This window comes from Sminthopsis crassicaudata, chromosome 2 (genome assembly GCF_048593235.1).
Source record: "Sminthopsis crassicaudata isolate SCR6 chromosome 2, ASM4859323v1, whole genome shotgun sequence".
NCBI lineage: Eukaryota > Metazoa > Chordata > Mammalia > Dasyuromorphia > Dasyuridae > Sminthopsis > Sminthopsis crassicaudata.
In genome coordinates, this window is record NC_133618.1 from 620050550 (window position 1) to 620078468 (window position 27919).

At 53.7% G+C, this 27919-nt stretch overlaps 1 protein-coding gene across 2 annotated transcripts in view; it reads right to left on the reverse strand.

Annotated features, from left to right (window-relative positions):
* Nucleotides 1-2102: 2102 nt before the first annotated feature.
* The window catches only part of CD276 (CD276 molecule), a 48505-nt gene continuing 22688 nt past the window's right edge, over nt 2103-27919 (reverse strand). The window contains exons 2-8 of one of the 2 annotated variants that reach the window (XM_074296241.1): nt 22883-23003; nt 19728-20078; nt 18771-19067; nt 16753-16887; nt 8486-8527; nt 5614-5649; nt 2103-3767 (exon numbers count right to left, since the gene is read on the reverse strand). In XM_074296241.1, the coding sequence (XP_074152342.1) occupies nt 3745-3767; nt 5614-5649; nt 8486-8527; nt 16753-16887; nt 18771-19067; nt 19728-20078; nt 22883-22943 (945 nt within the window). In that variant the 5' untranslated portion in view covers nt 22944-23003 and the 3' untranslated portion in view covers nt 2103-3744. Of the gene's footprint in view, nt 3771-5613; nt 5650-8485; nt 8528-16752; nt 16888-18770; nt 19068-19727; nt 20079-22882; nt 23004-27919 lie in introns of both variants that reach the window. The other variant, XM_074296240.1, reaches the window with a different exon arrangement.

Consider the following 27919-nt stretch of genomic DNA (forward strand, 5'->3'; position numbering starts at 1 on the left):
TCTCAGCTATGAATCACACTTACATATATACACATAGAGACACATTCAATTGCTATATATCATAAAATCTTCTGCTTCATACTCCCTACCACATACACAGAAAGCCGCTGAGGACCTTCTATACATGCATATATCATACATAACTGCTATGTTGTTGTTTAGTTATTTTTTTGTGGCTCCATTTGGGGTTTTCATGGCAAAGATTCTAGAGAGGTTTACCATTTCCTTCTCTAGCTTGTTTTACGGATGGGGAAACTGAGGTAAGCAAGGTTATATGGCAAGCCACAGGAAAGAGTCTGAGGTAAAATCTGAATTCAGGAGTTCTTGACTCCAGGCCCGGCGTGCAATAGCAAAGGGTATCTTACCATGTCTTACTTCCCAGATTGGAGGTCCGTACTCTGGCAACAAAAGTAAACATGTGTATGAAGACAGACAGACAGATAGATGATAGATAAGATATAACTAGATGGGTATAGATACAGATATATAAATACAAAACTGGGGCCAGAGAGTTGCTCTGTCCAAGGTCACATTGGTGAACTGGCCCTTGAATCCTATTCCCATGATTCTCCGCTTTGATTTGCAAGCATTCCTCTAGGAAGAAACCTCACAAGACAGTGATGTCAGGTTGGGAATCATTCTCTCTCCCCCATCCCACTCTTCCTCCATTCCATTCTCCTTCCAGTCACTCAGATTCACTTTAAAATGATCCTTGATTCTTCCTTCACTCTCCTGTCCATTCATCTGCCTACTTCTTCCTCCCTTGCTTCTGTCTGTTCTCCTCCCTGTACTCCACTTTAGGCCCTCATCCTCTTCTCCCCTAGAAGTTATTAGGCCCCACTTTGTACCGGGCTTTGTGCTAAGTACCAGGGCTACAAGCAAGGCAAAAGACAGTTTCTTGTCTCAAGGAGATCATATTTAAAACATGCAAACACTTGTGTACAAATGAGAGACATGATAAACTGGAAAGGATTCCTAGAGTAAGGAATTGGCAATACGGGGATTGGAAAAAACTCCTCGCAGAAGGTAAGATTTTAGCGGGGACTGGAAGAAAGTTGGGGAAGCCAGGAGGGAGAACTGGGGAGAGAGAGGACCCCAGGCTGGAGTTGGAGTTCCAGGGAGAGAGCAGGCAATGAAAACAAAAGAAGCCAGAAAATGCAGCGTGAATATGCACTGAACAACTGCAGAGCTGTTCACTGAAGGCCTGGCTTCCATCTCTCACTCAGCATTCCACCCTCCAAATAACTGCCCAAATTACCTGCCTAAAGCTCAAACCTTTTCATGTCATTCCCCAGTCAGGCATCTTTAATGGCTCCCATCCTCTCCAGGCCTCCACAGCCATTGAGAGCCCCGGTCAGGCTGGCTTTGGGTCTCCCTTTCCAGGCTTATATTCACAATTCCTCTTCCTGTACTTGGTGGTCCGGCCAAACCGGCCTCCTCGTGGTTCCCTAAAGCCAGCCTTCCACCTTGCATTGGCACTCTCACAGTTCTCAGGTCCCATCTCTCCCTTCCAACCTCAGAATCCTGAGCTCCCTTCAAAAGCCAGCCCTGCTGCCTCCTACGAGAAGCCCTCCCTGAGCCCTCTCCTGCCTTCTGCTGCTCCCCAGGATCGTCTGTCCTTACTGCATCTACGTTTAACTCCCATCGTAGTTCCTTGAGAACAGAACTGGTTTTACCTTGTCTCTGCCCCTCCGGTGCCTAGCACAGCGCCTTGCACAGTCTGCTTCCGTTAACTCGATGGAACTGGATCGAGTTTGCTGCAAACAGTCCACACCTGAGGAGACCTTTGATGTTCAAACCTCTGGACCATCATCGCATTACTTCCGCTCTTGAGCTGGGGTTAGGAGTGGGGTTCAGACATCCTGACTCCCAGAACAAAGTATCAGTACTTTAACCTGCAGACCCTGGGCAAGATTTCAGGGGTTCATTCATTTGAATGGGAAAAAAATTCATCTCCATTTTACTCTTGCTGAAATCTAGGGTTTCCTTCCATTATTTAAAAACATGGCTCTGGGAAGGGTCCCAGGGGTGCACGGCATATAGAGGTTAAGAACTTCTGGTATAAGGAAGCCCTCATTGCCCCAGCCACACATCAGACAGACTTTCAACAAAACACAAAGCATTTATTTTTCCTAAAACACATGACCAAGGTACAAAATGTCCCAGATTCCAGCATTTAAATTAGAAAACCCCCTGCTCCCCCTCGTCTGGGCTAGGCCTGAGCAGGGTTCTCCTGCCCAAGTGGAGAAAAGGGCAGACCAGTCGCCCCTGGGCAGAAGGCAGAACATTTGAGGGGAGAGGGAGCCTGAGGCCGGAGGAGTGCCTCCTATTCGGGGTTCCTCCGAGAAGCACCAGCCCCACGGGAGGCAAGGTCCACCCCCAGTCTATGCCGTGGTACTTAAGGCAAACAGGAAGGGTCAGGCCGGCCAGAGGCCCGAGCTGCCGCGGGTTGGCTCCCTGATCGGCCAGGGCACAAGGCACTGACCTTCAGCTCCCAGACAAGAGAGAATCTGCCCCAGTGACGTCATTGCCTGAGAGCTGTGCCAGAGGGGTGGCTCCCGGCTGCTGCTCAAGGCCCATGCTGACACCTGCTGCCCAAGACTGGCACTGCCAACTTGGGAAAAGGATTTGGATCCTTACTGGTTGGTTTCCCGGTCAGCACCATAGCTCAACTACACTCCCAAATGTGGACCCCAAAGCGTGGGGGCGAGGGGGAAGTCAGGTAGAGGATGAGTGTGGAGTCTGAAAATGTCGGGGCGTTAGGCCAGAAGTCCGGGGACACAGGATTGGTTGGGGTGGCAGGACTCCCACGGCTCACCCCAACCTTCAGGCTGTTCTTCCTCCAAGGGGCACTGCCCTGCCCGGCCCCTGAGCCCTCGGAGAATCAGCATGACCAGCACACAGCTCCCGGGGGGGGGGGGGGGCAGGACTCTGGGAACAGACGGGAGGGGTCCAGGCGCAAGCTCTCAATGGGGGCTGTGGGGATGGAGCCTGAATGCGTGCGTGATGTCTGCCCCCTCCTTCTTTGGCACACTGCACCCTAGATGGAGCAGCTTCCCACGGGCATACAAACGTTGGTGCAAAGGGGGAGGAGGGCTCTGAGTGTTTGCACACTGCATGTACACACGCACACACACTTGAGCGTCTGCCCACGGGCGTTGTGGGCGTCCCCACAGTGGCAGCCAGAGAAAGCTACCCGAGCCCTGTCCGCATCTGAAGGGAGGACGCGGTGACACTCAGGGCTTGGCGGGAGAGAAGGAAGGCAAAGGGGCCGCGGCGGACGGGATCCCTTGGAGGAACAAGGCAGCCAAGCACGTCTCTGTGACCCTGGGCAAGAGAGGACGGCAGGACGTCTCCGAGCCTTGGGCTTCTCAGCTCTAAAATGGGGGTGATCTTTGCACAGCCTCCTGGGGCTTATAGGAAGAAAGTACTTTGTAAACCTTAGAACCCTTACAGGAATAGGAGCTATTATTATCATGTCCACCAGAGAAATAAGACAGCGGGGTGGTCTACGTATCATTCTGGAGAAATAAGGCAGTGAGATGGTCGGTTCATCATGTCCACCAGAGGAGTAAGGCAGCAGGCTGACTGTGTATTGTACCCACTGGACAGACGAGGCAGCGGGGTGGCGGGTCCTCGCAGGCACAGGGTGGTCCCAGCCTCCTGTAGTGTGGGAGGTCGGGCGTCCGTGGCTTCAGGAGCTCGGGATGCGCCTCCCCCACATACACCGTCCAGCCTTCAGGGTCAAGCTATTTCTTGCCCTTCGTCTGCTAGGGGAGAGAGGACGACAAAGAGAGGGATGTAAACAGTCTCACTGTGAACTCCTAGGGTGAGAACATCATGACATCGATGGAGTCTGATCCCTGCGCATCCTGAGGAGGTTCCAGAGTCCCCTGGGACGTTCTAAGAGGAGTCAGGGGCCGGGTTTTGTGACCAAGCATCTAGTGCTGTTCTCACCCAGTGATTCCCACTCAGCGAGAAGCATAGGGTTCTCCTGATACTGTGGTAATGAGACCAAGCGCTCTCACGGGCAGGGGCCGGGGAGACAAAGACAGGGGAGTGCTGGGATAGTGGAAAGGCTACGGACCGAGGGAATCCTAGCTCTGCCATCAGCAATGACTTTCCTCAGCTGCAAAGCAAGACCTGAACTACCTGCCTCAATATCCTAAAGTTACACATGCCTGAGACATTACTCCTGATAGGCTGAGAGGGCGGTGGCGAGGATTAGCAGCCAACCAATGGGCTAACAAAGCTGGTGAGCTTGAAGGTGGGCACAGTGAAACCCAGAGGCAAGCACCCTGGCAGAGGCTCCCACTCTGGGACCCAATTACACACCAGCCCACGCCGTAATGTACACTCCCATGCCCCTTCAGCACCTTCCTCGGGGGACAGAGAACTACCTGCCACAACGTTAGAACTCTGCTAATTTGGGATGGCTGCCCCTGGCTTCCACTCCCAGCTCTGCTCACCGACCCTCCTGGAGCCTCAGGTTTGTCACCTACACCCGAGTTCCTATCAGAGTCAAATAAAACACTCCTCAGAAGTCGCACACGGGGACATGTGTCTGCATTCTGACTTTCATATTCCTGGTGGACATATAAACTTGGCTATTTTCTTGTAAGTGAAGATGCTGCCTCCTCCATAAGACCTCAGGGTGGCGGGTCTGGAATGGAAGAGAATGTTGAATGTCTAATAGGGCAGAGCAGCATGTCAGCAAAGACAGAAATTAGGGGCGGGGGCGATGAGGACGTGAGCCAAGGAGTGGACAAAATGTTTGCCCAGTGAGCCAGCACAGTGACCGGCCAGTACAAAGTCACCGTGGGGGAGCTTCCTACTTGTAGCGTTCCTATCAAGGACTGCTTCACTCTGGGCCAGGTGGGACAGAGTAAAGGTGAGGAAGAGGCCCAGACTGTCAAAAGAACACTCAAGAACTCCCAGGTGGAGCCCCAGCTCTTCCACTCCCCCCGTAGCTCTTGGTCTCCTTACCACAGTATCAGGAGAACCCACGCTTCTCGCTGATTGGGCATCACTGATGGAGACAGCACTAGATGCCTGGGTCACAAAGCTGGGGGAGCACTGGGGGACCCCCCAGGATTTTTCTGACTCTACAGTTTTCCATCCAGCCCATAGGCAGGAGGAGATATAAAGCAGGACTAGAGAATGAGGCAGCAGTAGAGAGAATAGGGCAAGATGCTGGCTTTGAGGAACACAGGATCACCTTAGATTTAGTCACTTTAGTGGTCACCTCTTCTAATCCACCATTTTACAGTTGCGGAAATCCAGGTCAGAGATGTCCCAATTTGCCCCATGTCGCACAAATGATAAGTGGCAGGACCTCTGACACCACACCCAGCATTCTTTCTGGTGTATCACAATGAATCCTATCACCCCTTCCAATTTTCCCTCCTGCTAAACTCCCAGAAAAGTCCAACCAATGTTCAAGGCTTCCTGTCCAGTCTCCCCCATCCCTACCCCACCCGCCAGTAGGTCCAGAATCTGTGGGTTTCCCATGGCTCCCAAACCCAACAGTCAGCCACTCTGTTCCCACTTCAGGGGCACCCTGGACACTGAGAGAGAACCCTTCTCCCAATCCTGAATTCCTGACAGTTTTACCTTCTGTATTGTCCACACTTTTCAGAGGCTGCAGAGCTGCAAAAGAGAATTATAAAACAGAAAGTCAGAGCAGGAAAAGACCTCAGAGATTTAGCCCAATTTCCTCATTTTTATTAATAACAAATCATATTTCTATAGCATTTTAGGGTTCCCAGGAGCCATTCTTCACATCCACATAGTGCATACCGTGCAAGTGTTTCACAGATGAGTAAACTGAGGCTCAGAGAGACTAACTGATTTGCCCTTGGCCAGAGAGCTAATAATTATAAGAATCTCAAGTCAAAACTCGGTTTTCTGACTCCATGGTCTATACATGGGAACATTCTGCCCTTCCAATATCACACTTCCAGATGGAGAAACAACCCCAGTTCTACCCCTTCAGTATCACCCTTACAGGTGAAGAAAATAAAGTTCAGGAAAGGAACATGGATTTGAAGAGAAAAGTAGAAAGGGATTAAAGGCCTTCTGTACATGGAGATGGGACACAGGGGGAAGAGGAAGGGTGAGAAGATACAGGTCCCTGGAACAGTTGGCGGGCTCTTGGTTGAGAATCAAAGACTTTAGAGGTCATATAGTCCGAAACCCCATTTTACAGGCAAGAAAACTGAAGCTCAGAGAGGTAAAGGTTAAACAAGTTAGGGGCAGCCCTGAGATTGGAACTCAGGTAAGGCCAGGAGACAGGTTCCATTTTCCTTCTGAACCTGCACATCTCTGGATGTAGCGCTTGGCTGCCCGGGGACTGTCTCCTCATCCACAGGATTAGGATGATAATAACCCCATCTCCCCAAGATGAGGCACGGAAGGTACACAGTGCTGCCCATGTACAGCATGAGAGGAAAGAATGAGTTTGGAGTCACTGATGGGTTTCAGTGATCTAATCTCTCCCTCTGAACCTCAGGCTCATGGATGGCTGAGAACTGGCTGGCTCTGTAAGATGAGCCTCAGTACCTCCTCTCTGGGCAAACATCCTTCGCTTTCGGCTTCCCTTCCCTCCCGCCCTTCTGAGCCTCCCACGACATCTGCCTGAGAAACATGAAAAATGAGGGCTACTCCCCCGTGAACGGGGCTGTCTTTGCAGCTGCCACACCCTGGTGCTAAGGACCTGAGAAAATTAATGGGTCTCATTTGCAGCAGTCCTGGGAAATCAATCTTCTCCCATCCCATCTTTGGAATGGTGCGGGAGGGAGCATTAGCCATCCAGAGCTGCAGCGGCTGTTCCTCGGTCTCAAATAAGTCACAAAATACAAGGCTGAGACACCGAGCCTTCTAGTCGCCTCAAAGGAGAAGGGGGCAAGATCCCTGCAGGAGACCCCAGGGAAGCTAAGATGGGCAGGAGAGGAGCCTTCTAGTCACCTCAAAGGAGAAGGGGGCAAAATCCCTGCAGGAGACCCCAGGGAAGCTAAGATGGGCAGGAGAGGAGCCTTCTAGTCACCTCAAAGGAGAAGGGGGCAAGATCCCTGCAGGAGACCCCAGGGAAGCTAAGATGGGCAGGAGAGGAGCTAATTGATAAGTGACCCATCTCTGTCTTTGTTTTTTCTAAAAGATTTTTGCACCCATTCAAACAACAAAAAAGCACCTACGGTGTCCCATGGCATGGCACAATAAATTAAGAGCCCAGAAAGCCTGGGTTCGAGTACTACCTTTTTCACACACTAGCCATGTGAGGAAACCTCCTGGTTGCCAAGAAGCTCTCAGACTGTGAGCGGCAGAGAAGGGGCCAACTTGCATTGACAGGGAGAGTTTCCTCACCCCGGAGTTCCAAAATCACAGATCCAGTCCCTGACTCTAAGTCTCCGGCCCTGCACTTTGTGCTAGATGGTGCAGTGGTTAAAGCACTGGACCTGGAGAAAGACCCTGGTTTAAATATGGCCTCAGATATTCGTTACCTGTGGGATTCTGGGCAAGTCACTTTGCTCAGTTTCCTCAACTGTTATTATCAACTGCTGATAGATAATAGCACTTTCTTCCTAGGATTGTTGTGAGGATCCAATGAAATAATGTAAGTAATGTGCTTTACAAACTTGAAAATATCATGTAAACATCCAGGAACTCATTATCATTATATTTTTCATTTTATCCTATATTTTGCTTTTTTTTTTTTTAATGAGATTTCACTTTATCTTCAAGAAAGCCCTGGGAGGGAGACAGGAGAGGTATTTTATTACTCTCATTTTAAACAATGGGAAAACTGGGACATAAATGTTAAATGACTACCCAAAAGTCAGGAAATCCACAGAAGAGATGGATTGAAAGGCCATGTTCTTGATTGCTCGAGCAGGATGCTACACTGTCCTACGAGGCACGTTCACAGAATTTCAGAACTGGGAGGCTCATCCTATCCAACCCGGTCATTTTACCATTGAGGAAAAAATCAGATGGAGTCCCAAGCTAATAAGTGTGAGAGGCCGAGTTGAATCCAGATCTTCCTGATTTTGGGGGGGGTTCTGACCTCTATCAACTGTGCTCCCAGTCAGATCCAAATAAACGGCTCATAGATTAAAAGTGAAAAGGAAATCAAATGATACTGATTCCTTTGTTTTGTTTTTATTTTTATTATAGAATTAAGCTCAAATTTTCCACACTAAAGCACAGGTGCACTTCATAGTCTATGCTAAGAGTCATTATATCTAGTAATGTCATATTTGTGCTAATGTCTGAGAGCTCCTGCTTATCAGACAAGAGACACATCCGAGAAGGGCTGGGGCAAGGCTGGGGCTAAAAAAGGGCATTGGCAGTGAGACTGCTCTGAACCTGGGGTTTGACTTCAGCCAACACTGGAAACTTTCCTTTTCTTCAATATTTGCTTTATTTCCCCTCTCTCCACTCTTTCTTCAGACTCAATCAAGAAGAACAGTATCTAGGTTAGACTTACCTGTCTTGGACCCTTCTCCATCCCCATCCTGGTCCTCAGCCCCTGAAAAACAGAAGGGGTCAGAGATCTTTCTCCTCCTCGGGCCCTCTTTGAGAACTGACTTCCCCACCGGGGCATGCAGCAAACAGATTGGGTTAAAGATAGGGAAGAAGGGAGGAAGAGACCGGAGTTTTAAATGGTTCTATTCCTTGTTACCAGTCCAAAGCCCCCTGGATGGGCACAGCCATCCATCTGCCGACCCTTTCATTCCAGCTTCGTTCACACATTCACTCACCCACCCATGAAACTCTTATTCGATTTTCCATCTACCCAGCCTACCCACTCATTTCTCTTTCTTTCTTTCCTATCTATCCATTAATTCACTTATCCACTCCTCCATCCACCCAGTCTTCATTTATTCATCCATGATTCATTTCTTCATTATATATTTAGCCTGTAATATAGAAATGTTTTGCATGATTTCATATGTATAATTGATATCCTATTGCTTGCCTTCGCAATGGATTGGGGAGAGACTGGAAGGAGGAAGAGAAATCAGAACTCAAAAAAAATTTTAATAAATGTTTTAAAAATAAGTAAATGCGTGATGGATGTATTAAAGGAAAAAATTAAATTTCTCGAAGAAATGATGTGCACCAATGATATACACAAATGAGTATATGCATATATATACAAGTATATATACATAGATGTATATATGTGTACAGGTAAATGTATAGATAGAGATATGGATATTCTTTCTCTTATACTCTGCTGGAGAAAGCGTATTCCCTCAGGGAGCTCCTAGTGTACTTGGTAAGGTGTAAACCAGGCTTTAGGTGGGGTTAGATGGGACCATAGATCTACAAGGTGACCTTAGCCACACAAAAGTCAGAGCAAGGCATCCTAGGACTTTGTCAATCTCCAATGCCGGCCCTGGATGGACTCTGAAAGCCCTCTCCCACCTCCACACCTTTGCACTGGCTGTCTCCTGTGTGGGTTCCCCCACCCATTCCTTTTACAATCCTTGGCTTCCTTCCAGACTCAGCTTGAATACCACTTTTCCAGGAATCCTTGCTCAGTCTTCCCTTTTCCAGGAATCCTTGCTCAGTCTTCCCCTGCCCCAGTACCTGCAAGACCAATGCACTAAACACACCCATTATAGCTGCAATTATAGCTAGATAAATGCCAGAGGGAGGGGAGTGGGGCACAAAGTGTGATTCGTTCTGAGCCATAGCCATTCCCCTGGAGACTCACTGGCACTGCTTCCCTGCGGGCTGAGCTTTGCCCCCTCCAGACTAACTCACCCTCCTTAGCCTGGGTCTGCTTTATCTGAAGTGAGGAGACTGTTTTGTTCTCACTATTGGGCATAGACATCAAGAGGGTCAAAGTTATCTCAGATTGGCTAAGGTGATAGGAAAAGATAATGACGAATGTTGGAGCAGATGTGGGAAAACTGGGACACTGATGCATTGTTGGTGGAGTTGTGAAAGAATGCAACCATTCTGGAGAGCAATCTGGAACTATGATCAAAGGATACACACCTTTTGATCTAGCAGTGTTTATACTGGGTCTACATCTCAAAGAGATCTTAAAGGAGGAAAAGGGACCCACATGTACAGGAATGTTTGTGGCAGCCCTTTTTGCAGTGGCAAAGAATTAGAAAAATGAGTAGATGCCCATCAATTGGGAAAGTTGAAAAAGTTATGGTACATGAAGATAATGGAACATTGTTCTCTAAAAAATGATGAACAAGCTGATTTTAGAAAAAGCCTGGAAAGATTTAAGAAAACTGATGCTGATTGAAACCAGCAGAACCAAGAATATACTGTAACAATAACAGCAAGATTGTGCAATTATCAACTATGAAAAAGTAGGTTTTTCTCTGCGGTTCAGTGATCCAAGGCAATCCTAATAAATTTTGGATAGAAAGTGCCATCTGCATCCAGAGAGAGAACTATGGAGACTGAATGTAAATCACCACAGGCTATGTTCACTTTTTTTCTTTTTCTTGTTTTTTTTTTTCCTCTTGTGGCTCTTCCCTTTTGTTCTAATTTTTCTCTCCCAACATGAGTCATAAAGAAATGTGTATTTAAAAAAATTAAAGTTCATGTATAAATAGAAAAAAAAATTTTAAAGGTCAAAGGTATAAACAAAGGTCTGATATACATGAAAACATAGAAGAAGAAAAAAATAAAACCAAAGTCTGTGCCCTGAGGAGTATCTGAACAAACTATAGTGTGTGAAGGACTTGGGATAAATTATGCAGTAGGATTACTCTATATAAAGAATTCCGAAAACATGGGAAAAGTATATCTGCTGATGCTGAATTTAACAAAGTAGAACCAGAAGAATAATATACACAACCACAAAAAAGGGGGGGCATTGAAAATTTGATGAAAAGGGAGATAAATTCGTGAGCGAGTGACTATCAAGAAGGGCCCCAGAGACCTGATCAAAAAAGCATACCTACAGCCACGTAGCAGAGAGCTGGGTGCAGAACCAGCAGAACCTGCCCCATAGCGGGGAGCTGGGTGCAGAACCAGGCCTGTAGCAGGGAGCTGGGTGCAGAACCAGGCCCACAGAGGGGAGCTGGATGCAGAACTAGGCCTGCAGAGAGGAGCTGGGTGCAGAACCAGGCCTGTAGCAGGGAGCTGCATACAGAACTAGGCCTGTGGCAGGAAGCTGGGTGCAGAACCAGGCCCGCAGAGAAGGCTGGGTGCAGAACCAGGCCTGTAGCAGGGAGCTGGGTGCAGAACCAGGCCTGTAGCAAGGATCTGGGTACAGAACTAGGCCTGTAGCAGGAAGCTGGGTGCAGAACCAGGCCCGCAGAGGAGGCTGGGTGCAGAACCAGGCCTGTAGCAGGGAGCTGGATGCAGAACCAGGTCTGTAGCAGGGAGCTGGGTGCAGAACCAGGCCTGTAGCAGGAAGCTGGGTGCAGAACCAGGCCTGTAGCAGGGAGCTGGATGCAGAACCAGGTCTGTAGCAGGGAGCTGGGTGCAGAACCAGGCCTGTAGCAGGAAGCTGGATGCAGAACCAGGCCCACAGAGGAGGCTGGGTGCAGAACCAGGCCTGCAGAGGGGGCTAGGTGCAGAACCAGGCCTGTAGCAGGGAGCTGGGTGCAGAACCAGGCCTGTAGCAAGGTGCTGGGTACAGAACTAGGCCTGTAGCAAGGTGCTGGGTGCAGAACCAGGCCTGTAGCAGGAAGCTGAGTGCAGAACCAGGCCTGAAGAGGGGGATAGGTGCAGAACCAGGCCTGCAGAGGGAGCTGGGTGCAGAACCAGGCCTGTAGCAGGGAGCTGGGTGCAGAACCAGGCCCGCAGAGGAGGCTGGGTGCAGAACCAGGCCTGTAGCAGGGAGCTGGATGCAGAACCAGGTCTGTAGCAGGGAGCTGGGTGCAGAACCAGGCCTGTAGCAGGAAGCTGGATGCAGAACCAGGCCCACAGAGGAGGCTGGGTGCAGAACCAGGCCTGCAGAGGGGGCTAGGTGCAGAACCAGGCCTGTAGCAGGGAGCTGGGTGCAGAACCAGGCCTGTAGCAAGGTGCTGGGTACAGAACTAGGCCTGTAGCAAGGTGCTGGGTGCAGAACCAGGCCTGTAGCAGGAAGCTGAGTGCAGAACCAGGCCTGAAGAGGGGGATAGGTGCAGAACCAGGCCTGCAGAGGGAGCTGGGTGCAGAACCAGGCCTGTAGCAGGGAGCTGGGTGCAGAACCAGGCCTGTAGCAGGAAGCTGGATGCAGAACCAGGCCCACAGAGGAGGCTGGGTGCAGAACCAGGCCTGCAGAGGGGGCTAGGTGCAGAACCAGGCCTGTAGCAGGGAGCTGGGTGCAGAACCAGGCCTGTAGCAAGGTGCTGGGTACAGAACTAGGCCTGTAGCAAGGTGCTGGGTGCAGAACCAGGCCTGTAGCAGGAAGCTGAGTGCAGAACCAGGCCTGAAGAGGGGGATAGGTGCAGAACCAGGCCTGCAGAGGGAGCTGGGTGCAGAACCAGGCCTGTAGCAGGGAGCTGGGTGCAGAACCAGGCCTGTAGCAGGGAGCTAGGTGCAGAACCAGGCCTGCAGAGGGGGCTAGGTGCAGAACCAGGCCTGCAGAGGGAAGCTGGATGCAGAACCAGGCCTGTAGCAGGGAGCTGGGTGCAGAACCAGGCCTGTAGCAGGGAGCTGGGTGCAGAACCAGGCCTGCAGAGGGGGCTAGGTGCAGAACCAGGCCTGTAGCAAGGTGCTGGGTGCAGAACCAGGCCTGTAGCAGGAAGCTGAGTGCAGAACCAGGCCTGCAGAGGGGGCTAGGTGCAGAACCAGGCCCACAGAGGGAAGCTGGATGCAGAACTAGGCCTGTAGCAAGGTGCTGGGTGCAGAACCAGGCCTCTAGCAGGAAGCTGAGTGCAGAACCAGGCCTGCAGAGGGGACTAGGTGCAGAACCAGGCCTGCAGAGGGGGCTAGGTGCAGAACCAGGCCCACAGAGGGAAGCTGGATGCAGAACTAGGCCTGTAGCAAGGTGCTGGGTGCAGAACCAGGCCTGTAGCAAGGTGCTGGGTGCAGAACCAGGCCTGTAGCAAGGAGCTGGGTGCAGAACCAGGCCTGCAGAGGGGGCTATGTGCAGAACCAGGCCTGCAGAGGGGAGCTGGGTGCAGAACCAGGCCTGTAGCAGGAAGCTGAGTGCAGAAACAGGCCTGCAGAGGGGGCTAGGTGCAGAACCAGGCCTGCAGAGGGGGCTAGGTACAGAACCAGGCCTGTAGCAAGGTGCTGGGTGCAGAACCAGGCCTGTAGCAGGAAGCTGAGTGCAGAACCAGGCCTGCAGAGGAGGCTAGGTGCAGAACCAGGCCTGCAGAGGGGGCTAGGTGCAGAACCAGGCCTGTAGCAGGGAGCTGGGTACAGAACCAGGCCTGTAGCAGGAAGCTGAGTGCAGAACCAGGCCCACAGAGGGAAGCTGGATGCAGAACTAGGCCTGTAGCAGGGAGCTGGGTGTAGAACCAGGCCTGTAGCAGGAAGCTGAGTGCAGAACCAGGCCCACAGAGGGGGCTAGGTGCAGAACCAGGCCTGCACAGGGGAGCTGGGTGCAGAACCAGGCCTGTAGCAGGAAGCTGAGTGCAGAACCAGGCCCACAGAGGGAAGCTGGATGCAGAACTAGGCCTGTAGCAGGGAGCTGGGTGTAGAACCAGGCCTGTAGCAGGAAGCTGAGTGCAGAACCAGGCCCACAGAGGGGGCTAGGAGCAGAACCAGGCCTGCACAGGGGAGCTGGGTGCAGAACCAGGCCTGTAGCAGGGAGCTGGGTGCAGAACCAGGCCTGTAGCAGGAAGCTGGATGCAGAACCAGGCCCACAGAGGAGGCTGGGTGCAGAACCAGGCCTGCAGAGGGGGCTAGGTGCAGAACCAGGCCTGTAGCAGGGAGCTGAGTGCAGAAACAGGCCTGCAGAGGGGGCTAGGTGCAGAACCAGGCCTGCAGAGGGGGCTAGGTACAGAACCAGGCCTGTAGCAAGGTGCTGGGTGCAGAACCAGGCCTGTAGCAGGAAGCTGGGTGCAGAACCAGGCCTGCAGAGGAGGCTAGGTGCAGAACCAGGCCTGCAGAGGGGGCTAGGTGCAGAACCAGGCCTGTAGCAGGGAGCTGGGTACAGAACCAGGCCTGTAGCAGGAAGCTGAGTGCAGAACCAGGCCCACAGAGGGAAGCTGGATGTAGAACTAGGCCTGTAGCAGGGAGCTGGGTGTAGAACCAGGCCTGTAGCAGGAAGCTGAGTGCAGAACCAGGCCCACAGAGGGGGCTAGGTGCAGAACCAGGCCTGCACAGGGGAGCTGGGTGCAGAACCAGGCCTGTAGCAGGGAGCTGGGTGCAGAACCAGGCCTGTAGCAGGAAGCTGAGTGCAGAACCAGGCCCACAGAGGGAAGCTGGATGCAGAACTAGGCCTGTAGCAGGGAGCTGGGTGTAGAACCAGGCCTGTAGCAGGAAGCTGAGTGCAGAACCAGGCCCACAGAGGGAAGCTGGATGCAGAACTAGGCCTGTAGCAAGGTGCTGGGTGCAGAACCAGGCCTGTAGCAGGAAGCTGAGTGCAGAACCAGGCCCACAGAGGGGGCTAGGTGCAGAACCAGGCCTGCACAGGGGAGCTGGGTGCAGAACCAGGCCTGTAGCAGGGAGCTGGGTGCAGAACCAGGCCTGTAGCAGGAAGCTGGATGCAGAACCAGGCCCACAGAGGAGGCTGGGTGCAGAACCAGGCCTGCAGAGGGGGCTAGGTGCAGAACCAGGCCTGTAGCAGGGAGCTGGGTGCAGAACCAGGCCTGTAGCAAGGTGCTGGGTACAGAACTAGGCCTGTAGCAAGGTGCTGGGTGCAGAACCAGGCCTGTAGCAGGAAGCTGAGTGCAGAACCAGGCCTGCAGAGGGGGCTAGGTGCCGAACCAGGCCTGCAGAGGGGGCTAGGTACAGAACCAGGCCTGTAGCAAGGTGCTGGGTGCAGAACCAGGCCTGTAGCAGGAAGCTGAGTGCAGAACCAGGCCTGCAGAGGAGGCTAGGTGCAGAACCAGGCCTGCAGAGGGGGCTAGGTGCAGAACCAGACCTGTAGCAGGGAGCTGGGTGTAGAACCAGGCCTGTAGCAGGAAGCTGAGTGCAGAACCAGGCCTGCAGAGGAGGCTAGGTGCAGAACCAGGCCTGCAGAGGGGGCTAGGTGCAGAACTAGGCCTGTAGCAGGGAGCTGGGTGTAGAACCAGGCCTGTAGCAGGAAGCTGAGTGCAGAACCAGGCCCACAGAGGGGGCTAGGTGCAGAACCAGGCCTGCACAGGGGAGCTGGGTGCAGAACCAGGCCTGTAGCAGGGAGCTGGGTGCAGAACCAGGCCTGTAGCAGGAAGCTGGATGCAGAACCAGGCCCACAGAGGAGGCTGGGTGCAGAACCAGGCCTGCAGAGGGGGCTAGGTGCAGAACCAGGCCTGTAGCAGGGAGCTGGGTGCAGAACCAGGCCTGTAGCAAGGTGCTGGGTACAGAACTAGGCCTGTAGCAAGGTGCTGGGTGCAGAACCAGGCCTGTAGCAGGAAGCTGAGTGCAGAACCAGGCCTGCAGAGGGGGCTAGGTGCAGAACCAGGCCTGCAGAGGGGGCTAGGTGCAGAACCAGGCCTGTAGCAGGGAGCTGGGTACAGAACCAGGCCTGTAGCAGGAAGCTGAGTGCAGAACCAGGCCCACAGAGGGGGCTAGGTGCAGAACCAGGCCTGCACAGGGGAGCTGGGTGCAGAACCAGACCTGCACAGGGGAGCTGGGTGCAGAACCAGACCTGCACAGGGGAGCTGGGTGCAGAATCAGGCCTGTAGCAGGGAGCTGGATGCAGAACTAGGCCTGTAGCAGGGAGCTGGGTGCAGAACCAGGCCCACAGAGGGGGCTAGGTGCAGAACCAGGCCTGCACAGGGGAGCTGGGTGCAGAACCAGGCCTGTAGCAGGGAGCTGGGTGCAGAGTGTCCATGCAGGTCAGTCACCGAACGACTGCCTTGATGAGTCCCAGCTCCTGTGGAAGGAGCTTGCTCCGCTTGGCTGCAGAGGGTAGAGCTGGGACTCACCAAGGACACTGTCCCTATTGTCTGCACAAACTTTGCCAAAGTCGTCAGCTCACCTGATCCAAACCTGACATCCCACGTGCAGGGAATTCCCGCTATGGGAGCTCCCTCCACTAATAGACAACAACTCACCTGGAACTTAGAATCCTAAAGTAACGTCTGGGCCACAGAGAAGTCGCCACTTGCTGAGGATCCCACAGCCAAGGGGTCAAAGGACTCGAATCTAGATCTTTTTTACTCTAGGACTGGCTCTGTCTAATATTCCTCAACTCTATCAGGAACTGGATAAGTGCTTGTGGAATTTGGATCCGAGGGTGTTAGACAGCACCGAGAAGCAGAACGGACTCTGGGGGCTCTCAGCGGCCCGAGATTGCCCTCATTTTACAGTCAGGAAAATGGAGGCTCCCAGAATTTGAGGATCTCGCTCATGCTCTGTCCAGTTGCAGGCCTCAGGTCCAGTACTTGCTGCTTCTAAAGCCAGCCCTGACCATCCTGGCCGCCCTCCACCGTCCCAACCTACCAGATTTCCTCATCCCCCAGGAGCCCACTTCCACACTCAAACACACATGCCCATTCATTCACACTTACACACTCACACATGCTCATACACACTCAAGCACCTTCACACACTTGCACACTAACATGCTTGTACACTTACCAATTTTCTTAGTCACACTTGCACACTCAGGCATGCTCACACACTTGCACACTCATCCCCATCCCGCCTCCATCAATCACACACCCATTTTCCCTGCCCCCAGACTCTCACCAGCATTCTCTTCCTCACAGCTCTGTTTTATTTTCTTCCGGCACACATAGGCGAGGGCCACCAGCAGCCCCAGGAGGCAGATGGAAAGCCCCACGGTCACCCAAAGGGCCTCGGGAGGGAACGCCATCACCTGGCCTGTAGGGAAAGGATGGATGAGACAGAGAAGACAGAGCCCGTCAGGCCCCAAGCCCTCCCAGACACCCACAAGGCAGAGAGCACCCACCTCCTTGAGGGGAGCAAGGAGCCAGAACCCAGCAGAAGCCCATTCTGGGTCGGCTTAATCATCAGGGAATTCCCAGCAGCCAAGTCCAGTCCTCCCTAGAGCAGTCTACTTCCAAGGGAGGGAGGAAGGAAGGAAGGGAGAGAGGAAAAGAAGAGAGAAGGAAGGAAGGAGGGAGGGAAGAGAAAAAGAGGGAGGAAGGAAGGAAGAGGAGAAGAAAGAAAGAATCGTTGACAGCTCTCACTGCTCTTAAAGTGGGTGCACTGATTATAAAGTGTGGGTAAGATTAATTGTAAGTGTGTCCCAGGCACGGGAGCCCAGAGCACTGACAGGCTGGCATTAGGAGGCTGAGCAGTAGCAGGTAGAAGGAATGACTTTGTAAACTGACGTCTCCCTCTCTCTCTCTCTCTGTATCTCTCTATCTCTCTCCCTTTGTCTCTCTCTCTGTCTCTGTCTATTTCTTTTCACTTTCTCTTTGTCTCTCTCTGTTTCTCCGTCTCTGTCTGTCTCTCCGTGTCTGTGTTTGTGTGTGTGTGTCTCCTTATCTCTCTCTCTAACAAGAGAGGTCTCACTGAGTATGTGAAGAAAGGGCATTGATACAGTATAAAAACAAAAGATATCTATTTTTTAAATCTTACAAAAGTATTTAAGACAACATAAAAGAGCAGCATAAATGTGATGTTTAACCTATTCTAGAGGTCAAATTGTTTTCCAGTACTTTAGAAGCACTTAGAAGCGCCCATTTCCAAATGTCCTTTGTGTTCTCTTTATAAGTGAAATGATGGATAGGAGAGTGCCACAAAGGTAAGAGTGTGATACAAACGGAAGCTGGGGACTCAGAGAGTACTCGGTCTGCCTGAAGGACCTGGGGGAGCACACATCCCAGCCTCTCAGTACACTTAGCGGAGGACCCCCGAGAGCAGCCATAGCCCTTCATAGCCACTGTGAGGATGCGCTGGCAAGGTCAGTCCTCAAACAGCAGGTGCACTTTCCACCAGGGGGATGGACACAAAGACTTCCAGCCAGACTTGTGGGACACTGGCATGACTTTAGAGAAAGTCACCTCCACACTAGTAGGATCCATTTCTCGTTTAATGAGGTTTTAGAGGGCTGACCTTAAAGCCAAGCAGTCCTGAGCTCATGGGCCACCTCTGAAATATTCTAGCAGTGTGACCCACGGCTGCCTAGTCTCCAAGAAGACTGTAGGTTCAGAGAGGAGGGTGACCTATATCGGTAGCGAGAGTTTCCTCACCTGAGAAGTCACAGGCCCCATCCTTGGCCCTCTCGTTACAGATAATCGGATCTCCCCTTGAAAGCTTCCTTAAAGCCCTCTCTCTGTCCAGGCTTGGGTTACTATTAGCCCACTTCCTGGGTCTACACACAAAAAAATTAATTTTACATTTTAATAATATATAAGCAAGATTTTATTTATATATTTTTAAAATGTAAAATTATTATTATTTTTTTATTTTTTATTTTTCTGCTTTTAAGTATCATAGAATTTCAAGTGAAAGGAATCCTAGGAGTTACCACATCCAATCTCCTCATTTTAAAAGTAAGGAGACTGAGGCTAAGAGTTGCTAGCCAGGCTCACCCAGCTAAGCATCTGAGGCAGGATTCCAACTCCAAGCTCCTGACTGCCCGGCTGGCCCTCTGGCCACTCTGTTAAACTGAAGAGTCGGTGGTTGAGAATAGCCGCCCCCCCCAGCCCACTCCAACCCAGAAAGCCAGAATTAGTCTGGTCCAAAGGGGCAGGACCTGCCTCAACCCCAAGGCCAAGTCCTGGCCGCCCACTGACCTGTGATGATGACAAAGCCGGAGGCCTCTTCCTGCAGCACTGTGTTCCTCACCAGGCAGTTGTAAGTGCCATTGGCCCCCAGTGTGACCTTCAGCACACTGAGCACATCAAAAAGCCCCTCAGAGTTAGCCAGGTGGGAGGTCGTCACGTTGCCAGTCAGAACTCCTCCCATATCGTCCCGCCAGACCACCTCAGCCTCTGGGTAGCCGCCGTAGCTGGAGCAGGTGATGGTCACTGTGTCTCCTGGCTTCAGGTCCTTGCTGGGCTCCAGGGACATGCTGGGCTTGGAGTAGGGTGCTGGGGAAGAGCAGAGGATACGGATTAGGGGCTAAGGAAGGTCCTACAGGTTCATAGATAGGAGGCTGGAGTAGTTATAGGAAGTCCTATAGGTACACAGCCAGGAGGCTGGGATGGCCATGGGAAGGTCCTACAGGTACACAGCCAGGAGGCTGGGATGGCCATGGGAAGGTCCTACAGGTACACAGCCAGGAGGCTGGGATGGCCATGGGCAGGTCCTACAGGTACACAGCCAGGAGGCTGGGATGGCCATGGGAAGGTCCTACAGGTACACAGCCAGGAGGCTGGGATGGCCATGGGAAGGTCCTACAGGTACACAGCCAGGAGGCTGGGATGGCCATGGGAAGGTCCTCCAGGTACACAGCCAGGAGGCTGGGATGGCCATGGGAAGGTCCTACAGGTACACAGCCAGGAGGCTGGGATGGCCATGGGCAGGTCCTACAGGTAGACAGCCAGGAGGGTCTTGACCTTTTTGGTCATGCCCCCCTTTTGCAATCTCCTGAAGCCCCCAAACTCCTTAGAATAATGTTCTCCGAATGCATACAACAACATACAAAAGAAGCCAATCAGACTGAAAGCCATCAGAACGTCAAACACAAATCCCGTCCGGAGCCGTAGGCCCGGGCGCCCGCCTCCCCGCCGGGGCTCCCCCGACCTCACCAGCCACCTGCAGGCTGACCGCGGCGCTGCTGTAGTGCTGGACCTGCACGAAGCAGGTGAAGCTGCCCTCGTCGGCGATGTGCACCCGGCGCAGCAGGAGGGAGACGTTGCCCTGCGCCAGCTGGTCGTAGAAGAGGGCGGTCCGGTTGGCGTAGAAGCCGCCCTGGTCCGCCAGCTGGTCCTGGCCCTGACTGAAGCTGTGGACCAGCCGCTTGGTGTCCGTCAGCTGCCAGATGAGGCTGAGCTGGGCCAGGCTGAAGTTGGGGCCGGGCAGGAAGGAGCAGGGCAAGGTGGCGTCCAAGCCCACCATGGCCACCACCGGGTCATCGGGGACCACGATCTCCACCGCTCCTAGAGGGAGGACAGGGAGGAAGTGGGAGGCCCTTCCCCACCAGCCCCAAGTGCACAGCCCCTTTCCTCGCCGCTACCCACTGCCTCCTCCTGCCTAAAAGCAAAAGAACCTCCTGGAATTTCCCCAAGAGGCAGTGGGCGTGCCAGAAAGACAGAGGACTTGGAGACAAAGGACCCGACAATTAGGGCTGGCCTCTAAACTCCCTCCCAGCTTTAAATCCAGGACCTTCTCTCCAGCCCTGGGGCCCACATGCCCTGGAGACCCGGCCCCGGCCCTGACGGGCCTCCCCTGCTCAGGTCGCTGATCCTTTGGGCTCCATCGGCCTCTCGGAAGGAAGCCAGAGGCTCCTCCCCCTCCCCCAGCGCTCTCGCATCAGGGATGAGGTTGAGGGGACCCCCGGGGTGGCCAACCTTCTCTCTCCGTGGATGGGAAATTCAGGCCCAGAGTGAGGAAATGGCTCGTCCGGAGTCGCCCCGGAGGGAGCCCCAGAAGGGGGAGTGTGAACTCGGGGCTTCTGGGACTCGGGGGCCACAAATGAGTCCCATTGCCCGGGCCGGGGGAAGCAAGAGGCAGGGAGAGCAGCAGGCGCCCCGAGGTTTTGAGCCCCCGCCCGCTCCCCGCCCTTCAGGCCTTGGCCCTTTCAGTCTCTCCCCATTCCCAACGTGTAGAAACATTGAACATGTCAGGGCCCTTGTGGAATCAGACCCCCGGGAACGATGCATCCCAAGGCCCGAGATGCCCGGGCCCTGAGCCTGGCAAAAGACACGGGAGGAAAGCCAAGGGGCCTGTCTGGCCCAGCTCCCAGGCCCGGGAGCCAGGCAGGTGCAGAATCCTGAGGGTGGGAGCATCTCTGGGAGGGAGGAGGAGGGCCTGGGAAAGCTGCAAGAGCAGCTCCTTCCCCCTTCCACCACCAGGGGACGCCAAAGGCTCAGAGAAGCCCTGAGGTCTGCACTGCATTCATAGAGCCGGTTCCGGGGCTGGATTAGCTCACACACACTCCATAGAACATGCACACAATCACACCCCACTCGTGCGTGCATTGCACGTGCATCACCTGCCATGCACACACGTGTGCCCGTTACAGTGCATGCACACAATACCATGCACATGCACGCACACGCCCACCCATGCATGCATGCACCCGCACGCCACATACACATGCACCCCCAGGCCACCCATGCATGCATTACATAAACATTCGCGCACACGTCCATGCACATGCAGGTGCACCCACACACCACCCATGCCTGCACATATTACACACACCTGTGCATGCATGCACACCCCCCACTCATGCACGCACACACCCCCTGCTCCCTGCTATCCTGGGCTCGGGCAGAGGATGAGAGCAGGCTCAGGGAGACGGCTCCCTCAATCCGAGCCCCTCCTTCCTACCTCGCATGCTAACACTGGCTGTTACTGACCCAGAGAACTTCCCGGGGGGAAGGGGCTGCCCGCGCCTCCGGACCCCTTGCACCCTGAACCAGGAGGGCCCGAGCCCCGAGGAAGAACGGCCTGGCCGGACCCTCAGTCCCGGGCCCTGACCCCGAGCTCTCCCGGCCTCAGGGCCGGCTCTCCCGCCTTCCCCCACTGCCTTTAATGACCTCGAGGCATCAGGCAGCGCAGACACACAGAGAACACTTGGGAGTTTGCAAAACCCTTTGGAGAAATCACCTCGTTTGAACCTCAGAGAACGGCTGGTAGGCGGTTACTAGGGTATAATTACCCCCTCTACCAGCAGGTGAGAGTGACGGGCGGTGCCCGGCCCATGCACCCATGCGCAGGGGAGGCTTGGCTCCAAAGTCCAGGCCAGCACTTTACCAGGCCCCGCCACGGCCAGGGCTCCCCGTGCAGTCCTGCAGGCAACAAAAACCAGCCCAGCAGGAGCTTCCCCCCCCCAGAGGCCCAGCAGGAGCTCCCCCCCCCAGAGGCCCAGCAGGAGCTCCCCCCCCAGAGGTCCAGCAGGAGCTCCCCCCCCCAGAGGTCCAGCAGGAGCTCCCCCCCCAGAGGTCCAGCAGGAGCTCCCCCCCCAGAGGCCCAGCAGGAGCTCCCCCCCCAGAGGCCCAGCAGGAGCTCCCCCCCCCCAGAGGCCCAGCAGGAGCCCCCCCCAGAGGCCCAGCAGGAGCTCCCCCCCCAGAGGCCCAGCAGGAACTCCCCCCCCAGAGGCCCAGCAGGAGCTCCCCCCCCCCAGAGGCCCAGCAGGAGCTCCCCCCCCAGAGGCCCAGCAGGAGCTCCCCCCCCCAGAGGCCCAGCAGGAGCTCCCCCCCCCAGAGGCCCAGCAGGAGCTCCCCCCCCAGAGGTCCAGCAGGAGCTCCCCCCCCAGAGGTCCAGCAGGAGCTCCCCCCCCCAGAGGCCCAGCAGGAGCTCCCCCCCCCAGAGGTCCAGCAGGAGCCCCCCCCCCCAGAGGTCCAGCAGGAGCTCCCCCCCCAGAGGTCCAGCAGGAGCTCCCCCCCCCAGAGGCCCAGCAGGAGCTCCCCCCCCAGAGGCCCAGCAGGAGCTCCCCCCCCAGAGGCCCAGCAGGAGCTCCCCCCCCAGAGGCCCAGCAGGAGCTCCCCCCCCCAGAGGCCCAGCAGGAGCCCCCCCCAGAGGCCCAGCAGGAGCTCCCCCCCCAGAGGCCCAGCAGGAGCTCCCCCCCCAGAGGCCCAGCAGGAGCTCCCCCCCCCCAGAGGCCCAGCAGGAGCTCCCCCCCCAGAGGCCCAGCAGGAGCTCCCCCCCCCAGAGGCCCAGCAGGAGCTCCCCCCCCCCAGAGGCCCAGCAGGAGCTCCCCCCAGAGGCCCAGGACTCTCCTCCCCCTTGGTCTTACCTGTCACGCCAAGCAGCAGCAAGACTCCAATCCCCGGGCCCAGGACCCATGGCCACAGCATCTTCTGGGCCGGGCGAGGCTTGGGCTAGGCCAGGATCCACACCCGGTCGGGCTGCCCCGTCTGGGAAAGGAAGAAGAAGTGAAGCTGGGAGACTCCCCTGGCTCCCCCACTCACCCAGCCCCACCCCCACCACCCAGCACCCGTTCAAACCAGCTGAAAAGCGGGGCTTTCCCGAGGCCAGGAATCCAAGCCTTTCCCTGCCACCAGGGCCCAGCCTGGGGGTGCACCGGGCCCTCCGCCAGACCCCCAAAGCCGGAGGGCAGAAGCTCCTGGAGGGCAGAGCTTCTCTGGTTCTCCCCATCATAGACACTAGAGAATCCGTGGGTTGAGTTCAATGGGTTAAGCTTGTCTCCCGACATCCCAACAGAAATGGGGATGGGGACGATGATACGGCAATAATAATGGCTGTGATATCGTGTTTCCCCAGCGCTTTACAGTTTGCAAAGTTTTACATGTCCTTTCAGAGGGTCTCTACAACATACTGTCCAATGATATTGCTGCCCCCATTTGATAGATAAGGAAACTGAGGCCGTGCCCAGGGTCACGGTGCTCCTGACTCCAGACATGTCACCTGCTACCACCAATACCCCTCCCCCACGGCTCCACAGACCCTCCCTGTGACCGGCCGTCTGGGCAGTCAACTACCATTAAAGTCCTCAGGCCCACACGCAATGGCAGCCGGTCTCACAGCAAGGAGATCTGCCTTCTGCCCTGTACTGGCCGCGTGACCCTGAGAAGGACACTCCCACGGAGCCAGGAAGACCCGAGTTCAAATACTGCCCCCGGTACTTGCTAATTCGGGGCCCTGGACAAGTCCCTTAGCATCAGTCTGCTCATCTATAGAAACGGGGATAGTAATAGCAGCTGCCTCACAGTTTGTGACTAACTGAGATATATATACATATATGTAAAGCATGAATGTTGGCTATTATTAGTATTAATCTCTGAGTTCCCTGAACAACTGTCAGCCATTCTCTGTGTCCCACTTTTCTCATCTGCAAAATGAAGGGGATTTCTATAAGGTTCCTTCCAGCCCCCCCAATTGTCCCCCTTATCTTAAGATCATGCATGGCGGAGGAGGTGCTGATATGCACTGGGATGAGGACTTCCTCACTCCGTACTTTATGGGGCCAGGAAAGAAGTTAGACCTCAATGATCCTGGATTGAACCCTGGGGAAAGCTCTCCAACAAGCCCCTCACCCTAAGCCAGCCCTCCCAGGGAACCATGCACCCTGAAGGCTTGGCAAAGGCTCATGGGAGAAAAGCCAGGTGGGGCTGTGGGAAGCCCACCCCCCGGGGCCCGGGAGCCAGAGCAGGTGCAGAGTTCTGACAGCGAGCATCTCTGCTCCCGAGAGAGGGGTGGGAGGGAGGAGGAGGCCGAGCCTTGGGCACCTTCTGCTGGGGAGGCAGGCAGCAGGGACGCTGCTGGCAGGCTCTCTGGGAGCCATCACTCTCCGCCTCCTCCTGGTGCCGGCTCTGGTGACACACAAGGGCCCAGGTAAAGTGGCCCGGCTTGGGGGGAGACCCACTTTCAACGCGCCACCTCAGTGCCAGTGAGGGCGGGGGCAGAGGCACCACGGAGAAGCAGAATGCAAGGGAACCCAGCAAGGGCCAGAGAGCAAGGGCAGGACTCAGGATGGGGAGAGGGCAAACAGGGCAGGCCCCAGCCCTCCAGGACCCCCAGTCCGGAAACAATTCCTTCCAGAGTGTCAGAGAAAAAGGGGATAAGAAGAGAGACAGGGCACACGGGAGGGAAACAGGGACAGAGACAGAGAGACGGAGAGGAGAGAGACAGAGAGAATGAGAGACAAAGGGAGGGAGAGAAACAAGACAAAGAGGCAGAAATAGGGACAGAGACAGAGACACAAAGAGAAGGAGAGAGACAGAGAGAATGAGAGACAAAGGGAGGGAGAGAAACAAGACAAAGAGGCAGAAATAGGGACAGAGACAGAGACACAAAGAGAAGGAGAGAGACAGAGAGAATGAGAGACAAAGGGAGGGAGAGAAACAAGACAAAGAAGCAGAAATAGGGACAGAGACAGAGACACAAAGAGAAGGAGAGAGACAGAGAGAATGAGAGACAAAGGGAGGGAGAGAAACAAGACAAAGAAGCAGAAATAGGGACAGAGACAGAGACACAAAGAGAAGGAGAGAGACAGAGAGAATGAGAGACAAAGGGAGGGAGAGAAACAAGACAAAGAGGCAGAAATAGGGACAGAGACAGAGACACAAAGAGAAGGAGAGAGACAGAGAGAATGAGAGACAAAGGGAGGGAGAGAAACAAGACAAAGAAGCAGAAATAGGGACAGAGACAGAGACACACAGAGAAGGAGAGAGACAGAGAGAAGGGGGAGAAGGAAGGAGTGAAGGAGGGAGGGAGGGAGGGAGAAGGAAACAGAGGGAGACAGAGGGGGGAGGGAGAGAGAGACAAAGAGAGGGAGAGAGATGTAGAGGAGAGAGGGAGGAAAGGGGAGGGAGGAGAGGAAAAAGAGAGAAAAGAAGTAGAAGGAGGAAGAATAAGAATGAGGAGAAGAGAAAGAGGAGGAGGAGGGAAGTAGAAGAGGAAGGAGAAAAGGAGGGAAATAGAAAGAAGGAGGGAAAAAGAGAGGAAGACAAAAAGATCAAAAAAGAGATGGGCAGAGACAGAGAGAGGGGTAAAAGGACAGAATTTATGCAGAGCTTACTACAGGGATTTTGTTTCAACCATGTGAGGAGAGGGGAAAGGAGCATCCAGGGCTTTGGGGTCAGAATGCCTCCAGATCTGCCACTTACTAGATGTGCGACTTAGGACAAGTCACTGCCTGACTCCAAGCCAAAGTGTCCTCATGTGTAAAATGAAGAGGTCGCACCTCCTGACAGAGGAGTGACAGAGTCCATACAGGAGAAAAAATAAATTCTTGTAAAGTGAATTTGTTTTTTTTAATTTCAAACATTTCCAAATTGTTTTTATAGGAGGGACTGGACTAGATGATTTCTAGAATCACTCCCAGTTCTAACTGAGAACCTCAAGGGGCCATCCAGCCCCCGCTCCAAAAGTCCCCAGGGAAGAAGCCCCCGTCCCTCTGGGAGCCTCATCATCAGGTCGTCTGGATGTGATGCCCACTATCGAGCCCCAATCCAGCCCACCCCCCAGCAGCCCATCAGTTACACGAACGCAGCTTTCATGTCTCTCTCGCATCTCTCCTTCTCTTGTTACTTGAAATGATTCTCATGTGGCCCACTTAAACATTTTCTTGGGTAAACTCTTCCATTTACTCCATGTTTTCAAAGTCGGCCTTAAAATGTGGTGGCCAGAAACGAACAGAAACCCAAAAAGCGGCCTTCCCGGCAGACCAGAGAGCCAGACTACCGCCTCCCTCGTACTGGACAGTCCACTTAGATTCATGCCGTCAGCAACCATGACCATTTGTTATGACTTCTGCCATCAGCTTTGACTTGTTGGATTTTTTTCCTTTCCCAAGGTTGTTCAAGTTTTTAAAAGGCAATGCTAGACTCCAAGTTATGAATCTAATATTAGAATTTCAGACACTGTGCAAGGAGTGAATAAATAAGTGACAATAAAAGCCCTTCTCTACCATCCATTCCTTTGGACTAAGAGAATATGGCCCTAGGAAACCCCTGTTAAATACAGATGTCCCAGGAAGGGATAATACAGTAGATTGGTCCTTCATCAATCACTGCCCCTTCCTTGCTGAATGATTTATCATATGAGCACAATATGATCTAGAAAATAACAAGGGAGGTGAAGCGTAAGAAGTCTGGAGAGGCAAGAAGGGGCCAAGTAAAGAAGGACTCTAAATGTCCACAAGAGGGTTTTGTATTTGATCTGGAAGTAATGAGAAGCCAATGAAGTTTACTGAGTAGAGGGAGCCGAGGTCTGACCCGCAGGTTGCAAAGATCTCTTTAGCAGATAGGTGGGAGCTGGGGATGCTCTACAGGGAAAGGGATGAACCCCAAAAGCCCGTTGACTTTTCTCCTCAAATGCTCCCAGAGAAATCTGCCTCTACATCTCCTCTTTCCACTTCATATCCTATCCTTGTGGCAAATGAGACTCAGCAAATTCCACCCCCAAGCTCACCCACTGCAGAGCAGAAGGAAAAACTCATCAAGAACAGAGACTGAATTGTATCTCCAGGACCAATATGGCGACCTGCACATTTAGGGGGAAGTTAAACCTGGGATTTTACTGCTCTAAGGGAACTCCCAGGGAGAAGACGCACCTTTTTTCAGTGCAGATCAGTAACTGCTCCTGTCTCTCACCCTACTGGCCATGAGACGTGGAGAAGTCTTAATTTCCCTGGGACCGGAACCCAAGTTTTTCTGGCTCCAAGCCCAACTCTCTGTACACTCTGCCCTGCTGCTTCTTATAACTAATGCTTATTGTTTGCTGAGTCAGATGTAGTTTCTCTGCCAGGGGCTTCTGAAGGGCCTGGGCCACAGGACAAGGTCTCCAAAGTCTAGGTGAGATAGCAGACTCAGAGAGACCGAAAGGGGGGAAGGGTTATAATAATCTCCTTTACAGACCTGAGATTTAAAATGTTCAGTGAACTCTGAATGATTCAACATGGGGAAGATTAGAATGGACAGAGCACACCCCACCCCAATGCCAGCTCCCCCTCTCACCTGCAACCAGGTGACAAACAGATTTCTCTCTCTCTCTCTCTCTCTCTCTCTTTCCTCTCTCTCTCTCTCTCTCTCTCTCTCTCTCTCTCTCTCTTTCTCTCTCTCTCTGTCTCTGTCTCTCTCTCCTCTCTCTCTCTCTTTCTCTCTTTCTCTGTCTCTCTCTCTCTCTCTCTCTCTCTCTCTGTCTCTGTCTCTCTCTGTCCTCCTCTCTCTCTCTCTCTCTGTCTGTCTCTGTCTCTCTTCTCTCTCTCTCTTTCTCTCTCTGTCTCTCTCTCTCTGTCTCTGTCTCTCTCTCCTCTCTCTCTCTCTTTCTCTCTTTCTCTGTCTCTCTCTCTCTCTGTCTCTCTGTCTCT